Source organism: Hyalella azteca, unplaced genomic scaffold, assembly GCF_000764305.2.
Source record: "Hyalella azteca isolate HAZT.00-mixed unplaced genomic scaffold, Hazt_2.0.2 contig11277, whole genome shotgun sequence".
NCBI classification, from domain to species: domain Eukaryota; kingdom Metazoa; phylum Arthropoda; class Malacostraca; order Amphipoda; family Hyalellidae; genus Hyalella; species Hyalella azteca.
The window spans coordinates 403,594-419,515 of NW_025941278.1; the positions used below are offsets into that span (position 1 = coordinate 403,594).

The 15,922-nt window shown below is 39.0% G+C and overlaps 1 protein-coding gene across 1 annotated transcript in view; it reads right to left on the reverse strand.

Moving 5' to 3' along the window:
• LOC108678779 (atrial natriuretic peptide-converting enzyme) overlaps positions 1-15,922 on the reverse strand; it is a 111,687-nt gene that overhangs the window by 17,105 nt on the left and 78,660 nt on the right. Inside the window, exons 16-17 of the mRNA XM_047882783.1 lie at positions 14,694-14,826; positions 12,462-12,576 (exon numbers count right to left, since the gene is read on the reverse strand). Coding sequence (XP_047738739.1) covers positions 12,462-12,576; positions 14,694-14,826 — 248 coding nt within the window. The remainder of the gene's footprint in view (positions 1-12,461; positions 12,577-14,693; positions 14,827-15,922) is intronic.

Below are 15,922 nucleotides of genomic sequence, written 5' to 3' on the forward strand. Positions count from 1 at the left end.
TGAGGTCATATGAGTCCCATGAATATGAGGTCATAAGAGTCACATGCATATGAGGTCATATGAGTCAAATGAGTCACATGCATATGAGATCATGTGAGTCACATGAATATGAGGTGACATGAGTCACATGCATATGAGGTCATATGAGTCACATGAATATGAGGTCAAATGAGTCACATGAATATGAGGTCATATGAGTCTCATGAATATGAGGTCATATGAGTCACATGCATATGAGGTCACATAAGTCACATGAATATGAGGTCATATGAGTCTCATGAATATGAGGTCATATGAGTCACATGAATATGAGGTCATATGAGTCTCATGAATATGAGGTCGCATGAGTCACATGAATATGAGGTCATATGAGTCATATGAATATGAGGTCAAATGAGTCACATGAATATGAGGTCATATGAGTCTCATGAATATGAGGTCATATGAGTCACATGCATATGAGGTTATATGAGTCACATGAATATGAGGTCATATGAGTCACATGAATATGAGGTCACATAAGTCACATGAATATGAGGTCATATGAGTCACATGCATATGAGGTCATATGAGTCACATGCATATGAGGTCACATGAGTCACAGGAATATGAGGTCATATGAGTCACTTGAATATGAGGGCATATGAGTCACATGCATATGAGGTCATATGAGTCACATGAATATGAGGTCACATGAGTCACATGCATATGAGGTCACATGAGTCACATGCATATGAGGTCACATGAGTCACATGCATATGAGGTCACATGAGTCACATGCATATGAGATCATGTGAGTCACATGAATATGAGGTGACATGAGTCACATGCATATGAGGTCATATGAGTCACATGCATATGAGGTCACATGAGTCACATGAAAATCATTTGTAATCTCATAGATTGACGGAGCTCAGGCGACACAGCTGAGGTGTGGACCAGATTTAGCCTTTTCCATCCGCCTGAAGCCCTCAGATTTCCATGAACTCCTTCCCTTCTCGGAACACGCGTGGGCGAAGAGGCAGATTGCTTTAACAATTGTTAAAGCAATCAACAACACCCTTTAACAATTGTTTTCTATTGAGTTTCTTTTTTATTGCGTATAAGACGCGCTAGATTGTATGGATAACACCGAGATTTTTATTTCAAAATCGATTACATTCTAGGATTAGGTATCTGATTATGACACTTGGGTTTCATCGTGAGCACAACTTCATAAATCTGATGGTGCTTGCTTGGAATACAAAAGCTGCCGAATTATTTCGTAATTATCATTTCTGTTTTCTTTTTATTCATTGAACAGCGAGATATACGCGAAGAGTGCCAGATCTTCACGAGTATGTTTTGGATAGAACGAAACATGACATTTCTATAAATTCTGTAATTCGTAAATAAAATTAATATCCAAGGTAGTTAAATTAGTGTAGCAGCGACCGTAGACATAAGAATGAGTTTTAATGTACAATTTCTCCTTCAAAACAATGAATTAATTTAGAAATACCTACTATGAAAATGTTGACAATATTCTTTTGAGGGGTAATCACAGAATCAAATGGGTAAAATTTATATTGCCTTCTTAGGGAACCCTATGATGAATTATAATAGATTGATTTATATCCAGCCGATATCTGTTTCACAATGATAAATTCATGAACATGCAAACAGGTCACAAGCGAAAAAATAGTTAAAATTTGGGGCCTAAATGCAGAAACATTAGTTTCGCTGGACACGTCACAATGCAATAAGTCGAGCGAGTCAGAACGCGCACCTACGCATAAGAGGAATGTCGTCAATTGAATGTTGACGGGCGGCTGGGTGAACGCAATGAGCTTCTGGAAAGAGGGGACGTGGGGTAGTGAGGTCCCCTCACAAACGGGGATTTGGGGGGCATTGCTAATGGCAGTGGGGGCACGAGCAACAGAGGGGGACTGAGCCCCTACCCTCTGCTGGGGCATGGGGAGGGAGGAGGACCCAGGGCTAAAGAGGGAGGCAGCTCTTGAGGCCTGGCGCAGGTTGGAGGTTTCCAATACCCCTGCGAGCGACTGCCTCGTGCCGTCTACACTTAGAGTCCGTTAGTCACAGTTACAGTACAGTTACAGTACAGTTGCAGTTCAGTTACGGTACAGTTACAGTACAGTTACAGTACAGTTACAGTACAGTTACAGTACAGCTACAGTACAGTTACAGTACAATTACCGTACAGTTGCAGTACAAATGCAGTACAGTTACAGTACAGTTGCAGTACAGTTGCAGTACAGTTGCAGTATAGTTGCAGTACAGTTACGGTTCAGTTACAGTACAGTTACAGTACAGTTGCACTACACTTGCAGTACAGTTGCAGTACAGTTGCAGCACAGTTACAGTACATTTACAGTACAGTTGCAGTACAATTGCAGTACATTTGCAGTACAGTTGCAGTGCAGTTGCAGTACAGTTGCAGTACAGTTGCACTGTTGCATTATCGTTGCAGTATAGTTGCAGTACAGTTGCAGTACAGTTGGATGTATTACAAAGGAAAATCTTTCATAAATGATTGACGAGTGGGAGCTGTTGCTTACAAAACTCCGGTCGGCTAAATTATAGGAAAATCTTCATTAAATTATTGCCGTGCAAAATCTTAAATAATTAACTGAACTTTATAAGGTATTTTATGCGCCATGGAAGTTAAATTCGTACGGTATGGTAGATTAAATAAAAATATGACTACGACGTTAAAAAAAGTTTAAAGGTTTAAATGCGACCTCTTGTAACTTGGAGTCACGAGCGCAATGGCTAAAATTCGGATCGCAATTTCCGACGCACCAGAACAGATAACAGCGGCGCCGGACAGGAGATTTGGAGCACGGCCGAGGCTGCGGCAGCTGTTGCGGATATTGAGTGGGACGCCGGAGCGGAGCTGTGGAGGGATAACAGACGGAACACGTCCTACAACTGCACAGCAGCTGTAAAACCCCGTGTCCAACCGGCTATTGGACGACACGCAGGATGCTGTAACGCAGCCGTAATTCCAGTGATAAAACCCAGGTACGTTTTACTGCAATTGTAACCCAGCCGTTTGTGATGAACCTCAGTGGGACCTTGTGCTTCAATTAAAGGTACAGCTATAACGGTTTCTTCTATTCATAGATGCACTTTTCAGCTGTAAACAACAATTATAAATATGGATTTCGTATTCCACATAATAAGGAGTGAAATATTGATCCTAGAAATAATCAGGACTAGATCAGGTCAAAGCTGCCTCGTTTGCCCTTGCAATAATGCGTATAATTAATCACAACAAATGGCTTGGTGACCGCACTCCTGATTTCCTATTGCATGCACTGACAGGAATAAATAATCTAATGATTATATATTGAGTGCAGGTCTAGGTCAGGCCACTGATCTGACATTTACAGGAATAGGAACATTATCTTGGTAGCATGACACGAAGAGAGAGGAAGAATAGGAGTGGAAAAATGAAGAAAATAATAAAATTGATCTCTAAATTTGTAGTTAAAAATAATCGACGTTGAAAGGTTTCTAACGTACATCTAAAAATTTCGTTTGAATTACTGTACAATCTTATGAAAGATGGATAGAAAAGTTTTTATTTTGGCGTGACATTCACAAGAATTGTTGCATTGATTCATCGTGCTACTCAAGCTCGAGATATTTGGTATTTGTGAGTACACTTTTTGTCATATTTAAACATTTATGAACGTAATTTGATCATTCGTTTCTGGGCTAGCTTTACTTCTCAGAACGCATTACGAATGAAACAGGTATTTTGCATCGAAAATAATGAGGAAAAAATCGTTAAAAGCATTAAATTTCCCATCAAAAAAGTAATTTTCGCCCCCCATTTTCGCCGACCGAAATATGGTCACGTAGAATTAGTGACTACTTCAGATATTGATTTATTCCAACCCGAAAATTGTTCCGATGGTCGTTTTTTTTATAGATTTTCTTGCAGTCCACAGGTACAATCAATAGTGTAGACGCATGTTAGCACCACCGAACTATTGAATCTGATTTCAACACCTGCGGTAATAAGCGGTTGACATTTACCAACCAATTAATAGGCTAATTTTGGGCCCCGAAAAGTGTTTGGAAAAATGTCTAGCTATTTAGCATAACTGTAAAACCCCTAAGCCAACAACGTCAGCAAGCAGTCAATGCCTCGTCAGACGCGTTAGTATCACTGGTCTATATTTGATTTCAATAACATTGTTGCTTGAACCTCAGATCTCATCTCACTAAAAGGCCATCACACTTCCTTTGATGCGTAGCTTACAGCTTACAATAACAGCTGAAATATTTTTAAACAGCATCGTCTTGGCAGACTAACCGACATGTGCTTGCATGATTTCATCTCTCTATCCGTAAAAAGTTTAATTTATAACAATGAATACTATACAATTTTTAATTATTTAATTGCTTTCCAGGACACTCAAGCACGCGTTCACCGCAGCTCTACCTGACGAAAGGCGATAATTACAGTTAATTTGTATCCAGACAAAAATTCCGTATGAATTCCGATCTGTGAGAATATTTCGATCGCGTAATATAACATTCCATTAGTCCATTAGTCGGGAAAACGTTCATGCGGTAATTTGTCAAGCGTAGTACTAGTAGCCACTCCAATTTTGTGGTGGCCAGTAGGTTAACCTTCATAGCAGTACCGAGAAGTTGTTCGAGGAAGATAACCGGTTGACTTGGCAAATTCAACTCAGTGTTGTAGAGTTCCTTGCTGCAGAGTTTATTGGCACAGCACCTTAACTCGGCAGTCTGAAAAGGCATGCGTCTGTCATACAGGAACGACATTTTTTCTACAAGTCACTTCCCGATTTTTAGATACGGCAAGAATTATGCGATGAGCATTGTGCGATGAGCGTAAAACGATTGTTATACTTGATATTACTATAAATTACAACGATGTTTCTTCTTCATATGAGGACATAATGCATATTTTTGAGACGATAGCAAAAGAATTCTATGGCTGAAAAACTTCAAAAACACAGACAAACTAACAAACTTTATAAAAATTACATTATCTACGTACTAACACTCAGTGTCACAATACTGTTTTGTCCTCATCACGCAAAACTGTTTTCCGTTCCTCCCATAGCAATCCAAATGTCATTAAAATGCACGTTAACACTCTTCCATGTTGCTCCGAGTGTTTATTCACTCTTGTGTTCACGTCCCCTTTTGTTCTCATTGCAGCACTTAAATGTTCACTTCAACCTTATTCTTAGCTTGACTGCGTGGGCGCTAGCGTAGCAGCTGCATCATGCAATTAGTTCATCACTCATGCGTAATTATCGCAAGCAATGGCTCAATTAAGACTAAAATGAGCGCCGTGCCACCAATTAGCGAAACAATAACCAAACAGAACAACTCGAACTCACAAGAGCGAGCCGTTGACCAGCTGATTCTGCGATCAAGACCTTCATATGAGCTGAGCCGTAGCAGGCATGTATGATGTTCGTATTAACATTTCATTACCATAATAATTATTATTAAGCAATCATCGTCTTTCTTTATGACTAATTTTACATAACGGTGACTTGGAATAGAGCTAGTTTGTGATATTTATTAATGCGGCTTTCGTTTCCAGCCGGTTTCCTGAAAGTTTTTTTTCAGAAATTAGACTGAGATGACAGTATAAAAGTAGAATTTGCAAGAAGAAAATGAATAGAAATGATAAATATTTAAGAAAAAGATTCGCTTGATTAATTGATGTTATGCGCTTTCAACTTAAAACAACTAATGCTCCCTGACTGTCTATTTAGGCAATCAAAATAAATTGTGTCATACGTAAGAAAATAACGTCATTCAATCATTTCACTTTCTAGAATGTGTTTTGCCGGAGCAAGCCATGGAAAGTCTTTAAAACTCGTGAACCTGGCAAGCCATCGCCACATTATATTAATTAACTAGGTAAAACTTGCAATAATTGCTAAAATTCTAGCGTCGTGGCCTGAGAGTAATGTTTTTAAGTTGTTTGAAAAGTGAGCCTAATTACGGTGATATGCTTCCTACAGAGTTCCTTCCAGTGCTTCATTTTTATGACAAACACGTGAAGGAAAACAGCCAGGAAAACCCGGCACCTTTCGGTTTTCTGAAGGACGGATACTCAATAAATCGCTTTAGTTTGTTGAGCCAGGCAATTTGTCCGAATTAATGATTCATCCGCGCACTTTGTCTTGTGGCCAGCGATGCAGGACTATGCGGAATTGCCTCGCCTAATATAATTTCCATTACTTGCGTGTATTTTAAAGCCAGTCTTAAGCCACATCCAGCGGATGTCTCTTGCCAAGACCATGATGGAAATGTAGCAAGAAAGGCGTCCTTGAGTGGCTCGTTTGTCTCAGGTTTGATGTCATTGCAGATCATAACGGTATAAAGTATTGAAATATATTAATTAAAAGGATAGAAATATATCAGGTAAATTAATGGAAACATATAAAGTGAATTAATGGAAATATATGGAGTGAATTGATGAAAATATATCAATTGAAAGGATACGAATCTATCAATTACAATAATAGTAATGAAAATGTGAAGTTGGTTATATGAGTGAATAGTTTGGCAGCCAATGGTAACGATATCCGAGTGTCATACTTCTTAACCGATGATAAAGTCTGAACTTTCACGCGAGAGAAAGGATTTATTCAACCTAATATAAAAACTGTAAATTTGAATATCTCAAGTAAAGTCAAAGATTGTTGATCCAGAATAATCTAGATAAAACAGAGCTTATTTTTTTATGATTTTTCGAATGATTTTTTTATTTTCGAATGATTTTTGTGAATGAGGAGTTTTATACGGAGGTCCCAAAAATTTAACGGTCATATTAAATTGGCCAGTTTAAGTTCGTTTTCAATTTAATAAGTGACAAACCTAAAAAAAGATGTAGCAAATAATTCCAAATTGGATTCAATGAGATCGTTCGCGTTATACATAAGGTCACGGCAGGGCAAATACAACGCGTTAAAGGGAAGGCGCTCGCGGCGGCCTAAATCAGACGAAGTTTCAGAAGCAGCAGCGCCGTTCTTCAACGGCACTGAACTAATCTTATGGACCATTCCTCCAGACGCCACGTCCACAACGAAATGTCGGTCATAAATTGCAAGCGTTTCATGGGTGCTCGCTTGTGAGCTCTCCCTGGCATTGCGCTCTGACACGCTCCATTGGTCCAATATTGTGATCCCGAGCTCTGACTCAAGCTCAGCTATCTCTTGCAAAAATTATGGGTGTGTTAGGCACGGCCAAGTGACGGCCGTGTGACGGCCATGCGACGACCCATGAAAGCCAGTTACGGCTATGCGACGGCCGTGATACGGCCAGTGACGAGGAAGTGACGACCAAACAACGATCAGTGACGGCAGTTATGGCCATGCGTTTGCCGGTGATGATCACGCCACGACCACAATGACCAGTGACGGTCAAGCAATGGCCAGTGACAGCGTGCGATGGCCAAGCAACGATCATGCGACGGTCAAGCGACGGTCATGCGACGGCCATGCGATGGCCAAGCGAAGACCAGTGATGGTCAAGCGATGGCCAGGCGACGGCCATGCGATGGCCAAGCGAAGGCCAGTGATGGTCAAGCGACGGCCATGCGACGGCCATTAAAATTGGCTACTCATCACGATCAGGGACTGCCGCCCATCGGCACGAGTGCCTCGCTGCAGGTAAAACGCATTTTAATCAAATAAATCAATGATACATTTTGTATGAAATTTTCATAAAGAATAAGTAAAGCTAATAGAAAATCTATTAGATTCAGATAGCGGTAACACTAAAGCGAGTAAGGAGCAATCATTCCTTCACCATATACGTGTCTAATTGAAATAATATGAATTAGATTATGAAGAGGAAAAATCGTTACGACGGTGATTTATTACATTCCTTCAAACTATGTTTTTTTCAAAGAATACATGCAATGACGGGAGAAACAAACAAGCAAACCTCGCCACAGATATTATGAATTAATAGCACCCCAGATCATCACAGATCCCCCCACCAAGTTTTACGGTTGGGAGGAGGCAGTCGGGATTAAATGACTCCTTTATCTGTCTGCAAACGTAAACTCGGCCAGAGGTTGGAAATAAGGTAAACGATGATTCCAGAGGGAATAGTTTATTTCCACTGCTTGAGAGATCAATTCTGGAGGTTTTGGCACCACCTTAAACGCTTTGAAGCATTTATAGTTGAAACCAGAGGTTTCTAATTGTTGCTCATCCATAGAATCCAGATCTGTGCAGCTCTCGGCGGACGATCTTTATGGAAACTGGGTTCTCTAGGTTCTGCAGTAATTTTAACAGCCGTGGTCTTTCGATTGTCCCTCACTATTTCGATTTAGGTTTCCCTCAGACAACTTCGACTTTCGGCCAGACCTACCTGTGCTTTGTTGAGGACGTTTTTCCTTTTCTTTCAAAAGCAGTCATTACTTTTGAGACAGTACCTCTAGAAACGTTAGGCATTCGGGAACTTTCTGTCACACTAGCATCTGTCATATGGGCGCCAACAATTTGGCCTATTTGAAAGTCAGAGAGGTTTGCCATTTATATGTTGTAGATTAGATTATGGACACATAAATTTACTAAAAATATCTGTGCAAGGATAAACTATCAGTTAACAGCAATAAAAACAATGAACCTGAAAATATGTCAAGTTTTCATTGTTTACAACATGTTCAAAAATACAATATCAAATGTCAGGTGTTTCCCTTATTATAATCAACCCCTGTCCCTGCTATCCAAAATGGGAAAAATTGCATGGTACAGCCAATATTGGATTTGGAAATTACTGCATGGTTCATGGCAGTAATCGATATACAAATCACTGCTTGGTATATACCGGATTTACAAGAGTTCCGCATCTTAGGCACGAGCATTCCAAAAGTCGTTCCCCCACTAACACTTCAATGTTAGTGCGCACACAAAAGCTTCCCTGCAGAATCCAGTGACATTCTTAAAAGATTTACAGCGTTCTTAGCAAAAGATTTGGCGTATTTTATAGCTCCACAAGGGCCAGATGGTCTCTGCTAGAACTTTTGGTCCAAGTTTAACGTTTATCGATCTTCAGTAAGACGCTAGATCTGAGAGGCCTTTGACATCTACAGTTCCACACATGCGCGTTTAGAAGTGAATTAATGCGCATAAGTGAATACAATACAAGGTACGCCTATGCTCGGCCGTTGAAGCACTCCACTAAAAATGTTGTTGAACGTCCGACCTCATTATCAGGCTATGGCAAACTTCAATGAAATTACAGTATAATGAAAGTGGTCATATGTGGAACAGGCAGACAACATTTAGCTATTCTGGCTTAATTCTTATAGGCGTCATTCGTGGATTATGAATGACGCTTATGAGAACTAATCGGCGTCATTCATGTCCATCAATCAATTGTGTCACAAATTTATATTGACAATCGGCGTCATTCATGTCCATCAATCAATAGTGTCGCGAATGTCTTTTGACCACCGGCGTCATTCATGTCCATCAACCAATAGCGCCACGAGTGTCCATCGACTGCCAATTAATAGCCTGCAATATGTGCACGTCAGTCGTTTGCCAGTTTGCGGTGTCGTTTCCTACCGGGAATTGTAGTCTTATTTGCTTAAGGATAAGCCCGCGCTATTTGCCGGGATTGTCGCTATAATGCCATTCTCGGGATCGACTTTCGCTGTAAACTGCTTTTCTTAGCGCCGTGCCGGCGTCACAGCTCACGTTGAACAAGCGCGTGTCGAGGTCTGTTCCCGACATACAATAAAGCAAACAAACACCACTATTCGATATAAAATTATTAGATTAACACGAGGGAAAGCTAAAAACCATCCTTTTGAGTTATTGATGGAACATACAGCGAGGTTATGTTTGTGCAGCCTTTTGAGGACTTTATGTTTGTGCAGCCTCATCTGTTGAGGACTTTTACTTTGAAGTAAGAAATGGGTTAGGTGAATGTCCATAAAATGTTAAGTTTTTGCCGAAAATAGATTGAGGGTAATTTTTTTATGGATGTTCGCAACTACTAAGAGAGTTCTTTTTATTTGATATCCGTAGCTACGGGTAAAACCTATATTTCGGAACAAATAAAAGGGTTCTAGTCGAGAAAACTCAAAACCAAAAAGTTAAAAAGTCAACAACAGCTCATTTCTGACGTGAGTTGCGTTCGCAAAAGTTCTCACATCGGAAACTCGTTGGCCAGTTTTGGAGTTTTTGTAATTCTATGTCGCGGCTGCATCGTTGGATAAGGAAAATGATTGGGCAATGGCCGAACTTTCCACATGCGTGACACATTGAAAATTGATTTGCTCTAGAACAAAAAGGAAGCCAGGGCAAATCATGCGACAAATCTCCGATAAAAACTTCAATGTCTCAATTGCAGCATCCTTCTAACTATGAAGTTGGTTTACTAATACAATTAGATTAGAGTTTCTTTGACAACCACTTTAGTTTTTTTGACAATCTGTTGAACGGTTGTTTGTCAGTTCAGAGTTTCAAAATCAGTTTAGTTGTTCATATCTGAGTCTGGCTCGTCGAATGAAAGCGTAAAATTATATTCAGCTTATCAATCTTCGTCCAAATCGCTCATGAATAACAAATTAGGAGCGAACATGGCTTTAATTCTATGAGTTCAAGACTCTCAAGGCAACGCCTCCCAATCGCATCTCAAATAAAGGTAGTCGAACTGCAAACTCGCGGCATGCGATTAATTAATTTTGAGTTGACGCTCGCAGAAAATGATACTTCCGATACCAATCAATGAATTGGAACGTCGACCTCCCTCCGCACTTGTTGCTCAGCTCGGGCCCTTTGAAGCATCCTTTGCGAAAATGGCCTTCAGTTGCGGCCTGCCTAAAATATCGAGGCTCTTTCCGACGACGCCGTGAGGACCGGAGACATACGGCTGCTCATAAGGCCTAATATCTGCAGAGCTCTAAGCTTCTTACTGAAAACGTCTAACGTTGATTTATATTATCGCATTTAACTAATGCATGGTGACCTTTGAGAACTTTAACATACGTCGTCAATAAACGTTGATTTAATGCACAGGTGAGAAAAACATATCCGAAGGAGAAATTTTTTTGAAAGCACGTTATGTCGCAATCGAGTAACACGTTTTTACAAGACTTCTTTTTAACTTCACTTCTTGTTTGTTTGTCTGTCTGTCTGTCTGCTACAAATCTTATAATCGATATTTAACACACTTCTACCTGTCCAATCGATCTGAAATTTGGCACACTTGCGTAAAGTTGGAGACAATGCATGAATCAATTGACACAATAAAGATGTGTATAAGAGACAGGTGCATAGTTCTCGGGTGTGCTACTGTCAGTACTGTGAAGAAAAAATGTAGGCGTCGNACACTTCTACCTGTCCAATCGATCTGAAATTTGGCACACTTGCGTAAAGTTGGAGACAATGCATGATTCAATTGACAGAATAAATAATTTTATAAATTAAAAAAAACAACAATTTTTTTTCATTATTAAAAAAATTAAAGAATAATTTCGTCTGCTACAAATCTTATAATCCATATATGACACAATTTGACCTGTCCAATTGATCTGAAATTTTGCACAATTGCAAAGTCAGAGACAATGCGTGATTCAATTGACAGAATAAATAATTTTGAAAATTTACATAATTTTGATATCTTAAAAAAATTTTGAAAAATAATTTTTCTTTTCAATATTTGAAAATAAAATTAGAAATTCATTGTACATGTGCAACATCCAATACACTGGATTGTTCAGAAGTGTTGTCTTTAAAAGGTAATTTTTAAACGCATATTATTAACTTTCGATTTAACATAAAAATTTCCCCTTGAGTCATAATTCTCACTTAAGCGGTTTATTCGATGACAAAGAACCAAAACCGAACTACTTGGATAGAAGAAATTTATATAAAGGAATTTGATGGTGCAGGTTTTGTCTGCATTAACCTGGTCCGCTTCAGGCGTTAAAAGGAAGTGCCCCGGAAATGCGCTCAAAAAATATTGCGCGCGATACCCCAGTTAACCGCCATGGTTTGATCGAGATCGAGGTGGCCGGCAGCGTCCAGAGCTGCCGCGTTGACCCAGAAAGCTTGACCAAAATTTCCCAGCGAAAACCTCGCTGTGAAGCCTTATGAATAGATTTATACTTCAATATTTCCTGAAAGAGGAAATCCATATTTCCTATAACTATCTCCGCAATTTTTTAATTATTCTGAAGACCAAGATTACTCAAAAAGATTTTCATTCTCATGGTATCCAAATAGTTTGAAACAATCACTAAAAAATACGCACCTCAGGATTTAGAATACATCCTGAACTGCATCTATTTCTCGGTTAAATCTTTTACCAGATAAAATATGCGTTTCATGATGAAAGATTTCGATATGCCGATAAAATACCTCCAGTTTAAATAATTTTTATTTTTAAGTCTCACGTTTGAGACCTAAACATTGTAAGGCTAAACTTACGTCTCGTGCCCCAGCCCAGAGCTCGGCAGTTGCGAGACATGAGTTGAGACGAGTTGTGGTGAGAACCGAGACACACCGGCCGCACGTAGTCGCTTAGCTGGACTTCTTCCTCAAGCTGGACAGATACGATAAGTAACATATATGAAAAAGATAGTAACTAAAATAAAGATAAAAGATATATAAAAAATTGGTTTACATATACACAAATAATCCATGAAATTTTACATGCGTGGCTAAAATTAGAATTTTTTGAAAGCTAGGAAGTACGGAAAAACTTGTGGTGCCATTACAAATTTTGGCTTTCTACGAATTCATCAACAATTCCAAATTCTCCTTCACTGACGCTAGTTAATCACCATGCGCTTCAATGGTGACGAGGGCAAATTGAACTGAATATTTTGCAAAGTGAGACAACAATCTTATCTATTGCCTTCCATGTTTGTAGGCATTTTTATTTTTTGTGTTTCTTATTTGTAAAAAAAATTCTCAAAATTATTGTCAAGCTGAGTTTTCACTCATCGTTTCAGCAATATAATACACAGAATACTTCTATATCATAGTTTCAATGAATTGCTAAGTTGTAAGATTATTACGATTAATTTTAGGACTATTCTTCTCGAATGTGTTGCTTCCATTACGACTCTGCCTGCATATACCTCGTCCCGGGTCATATGAATGAAATAGCTTAGAATGAAAGCCTTCAATTTACTTTCATATTTAATCTAAACGACGAACTGAAGAACTGATAAAATAAAATTTTTTTCTCGATTCATGTCCAATTTAGAACAACGGCAAAGACAGGACCGAGTTCAGCAATATATCGTCAATTACCAGCCTAATCAGTAAAGGCATCGAACAGGTTACTGTAGCGAGGCTGGCATTCTTGATGGCATTCACACAAACCAATCAATGTTTGATCCGCCGTCAAAATTGATTAATTCCTGCGCTCCCGTTAGGATTAAATCGTCAGGACTACCTCGCTTCTGATGGCTTACAAATTTCATTTATGTTTTATTAACGCAGGAGTCATGCCGAACTAAAATTCTTCTTTACTTTTGTGAACAAATTTCCCATAAATGAATGTAATAACTTAGAATGAAAGTTTTAATTTACTTTGACATTTGATCTATTCCAGGAAGTCAGGCACTTCCAACATGAAATTGTAATAATAGCTAATACCAGAGATAATAATTATAGCAAAATCTTCAAATAGTTTCAAAGGACGACTTGTTTGTGATAGTGGAATGTTATCCGCTGAGCGGTTCAAAACAACGTTTAATACATCGAGCAACGAAAGAATTACCAGTCCAGACCAGTTTACAACAGACCAGTTGGTCAACTTGGCGTTGTTGGAAAAAGATAACGACCGATATTCGAAAACCTCGTTTTAAAAAAGTCGTCTCCTTGCTATTGCTATAAATCACGAACTAAAGAAATACTGATTAAAATACTACTGAAACTCGAAAAAAAACATTTGTTAGCTTCGTTACAAATTAAACGGAAATTTTGATTTGTTATGGCAATAAAATGTTAATAAACGTATCAAAATTGCGATTACATTTTCAAACTAATTTATCCCTACGTTTTTACAATATTTATTATTTATATCCCGACGTTTTACAATGTTTTATGCTCAAACCACAGTGAATAAAATTTTCACGTTTCTTCCAAAATTGTACACAAAATTTACAGGCAAGACAGGTTTTGTGAAATAGAGCCTGATGATCCTCATTAAAAAAGCCTGGCTTCAAACACAAGTCCAAAATATAGAAAAAAATCTATATTAGATTTTAAAAACTTCGCAATGACATCATCGCTATGGCAAGTTGATCTGACGGCTGGCTATTGTAGACAAAAATTTATTCTATTTACAGCATGAAGATGAAGCTGGATGCTATATCTATTGGAATTTAAAATAATGCTATCTATTTCAACTGATCAGCCCCAACAAACTGATGTAACTTCAATCCTCTATCAGCCTTCCTGTCGGTTTGAAAATGTACAGAGTAAAGTACGAGTATTTCAAAGAATTAAAAGATAATTATAAAATATACAAAGTATTTTAATCGTTTGCTATTAAGTTTCTAGATCTATTAAAGATTGACGAGGTTTGAAAATTTTCAGAGTCAGATTGAAAATTTCAGAGTAAAGTACGAGAAGAGAATTAAAAGTTGATTATAAAATATACAGAGTATTTTATTCGTTTGTTATGAATTTTGACGCGTCACTCACCTTAACGAGGACCATCTGGCTGCCCTTGACGACGGACTTGACCATGCCGACGATGAGTCGCTCCTGCACCCACGGCGCCTGCGACGAGATACGCACGCTGCCCATACGCGCCACCCACAGCGCCCGGCCGTGCCTGCGGGCAGAGCGTGTCACGGGGACGTGGGGGACGTGTCACGGGGGCGTGGGGCACATGTCACGGGGACGTGGGGCACATGTCACGGGGACGTGGGGTACATGTCACGGGGACGTGGGGCGCATGTCACGGGGACGTGGGGCACATGTCACGGGGACGTGGGGTACATGTCACGGGGACGTGGGGCACATGTCACGGGGACGTGGTGCAGACGATAGAAGAAAGCCCACGGCGGATGAGAGCGCAAATTGTGCACAACAAGTGTGCATAAATGGGAGTGAGTACAAATGGGCTGGATTTGGAGAAAAGTACAGAGGGATTTAATTGTAGTGAGTGAAAGGCGAGCGGGGGAGTTATCAGCATTTGTATATAATAGTGAGTGAAGTAATAAAGGACCGGCTTGAGAAAATAGATGCTGTAAATGAAAGAAGTATAAACGTAATTTCAAAATATTGACATAAAGGTGAACCTGAATAAAATTAACTCAAAATACAGATAACCTAAATATAAACAAATAAAAGGGAGAGCCATAAAGGTGAGTAGCAAAAGTTATAGTAAAACATGAGGAAAGAATTTGTGCGTATGAGGAAGCCATAGTAAAGCATGAGAATGAGGAAAGAATGTGTGTGAAGAAAGTCAAAGTATTGTGACCGTTTTATGGAGATAGTAAAGTTATAACATTATAGTGTGATCATTGTACAATGTACAATTGTGACAGGATAAATCGTGGAAAAATTCCTACTCCGAAGATTAACTTCACGACGAATTTTCGAAGCAAAAAGATGAATATGATGATAATATTTCATTGCAATGTTATCATGCAACATTATTATTGCATCACAATATTTTCATCAGCATTTGAGAATAATTGCAAGAGTCTGTGTTGAAAAAATGCATAATAGTCTATTAGTAATTCAAAGACATATTTCGTTGGAATAGCATGACAATACATTATTTATTACGGTGCAACAAGTATTCCTAATTGCCACGGCAAACAATTCACTTAAAATTTATAATTTATTTCGAATTCGAGGCAGAAACAGGAGGGGAAAAAACGGCTGTTTATTATGGAAGTAACCTGATACTTGACACTGTG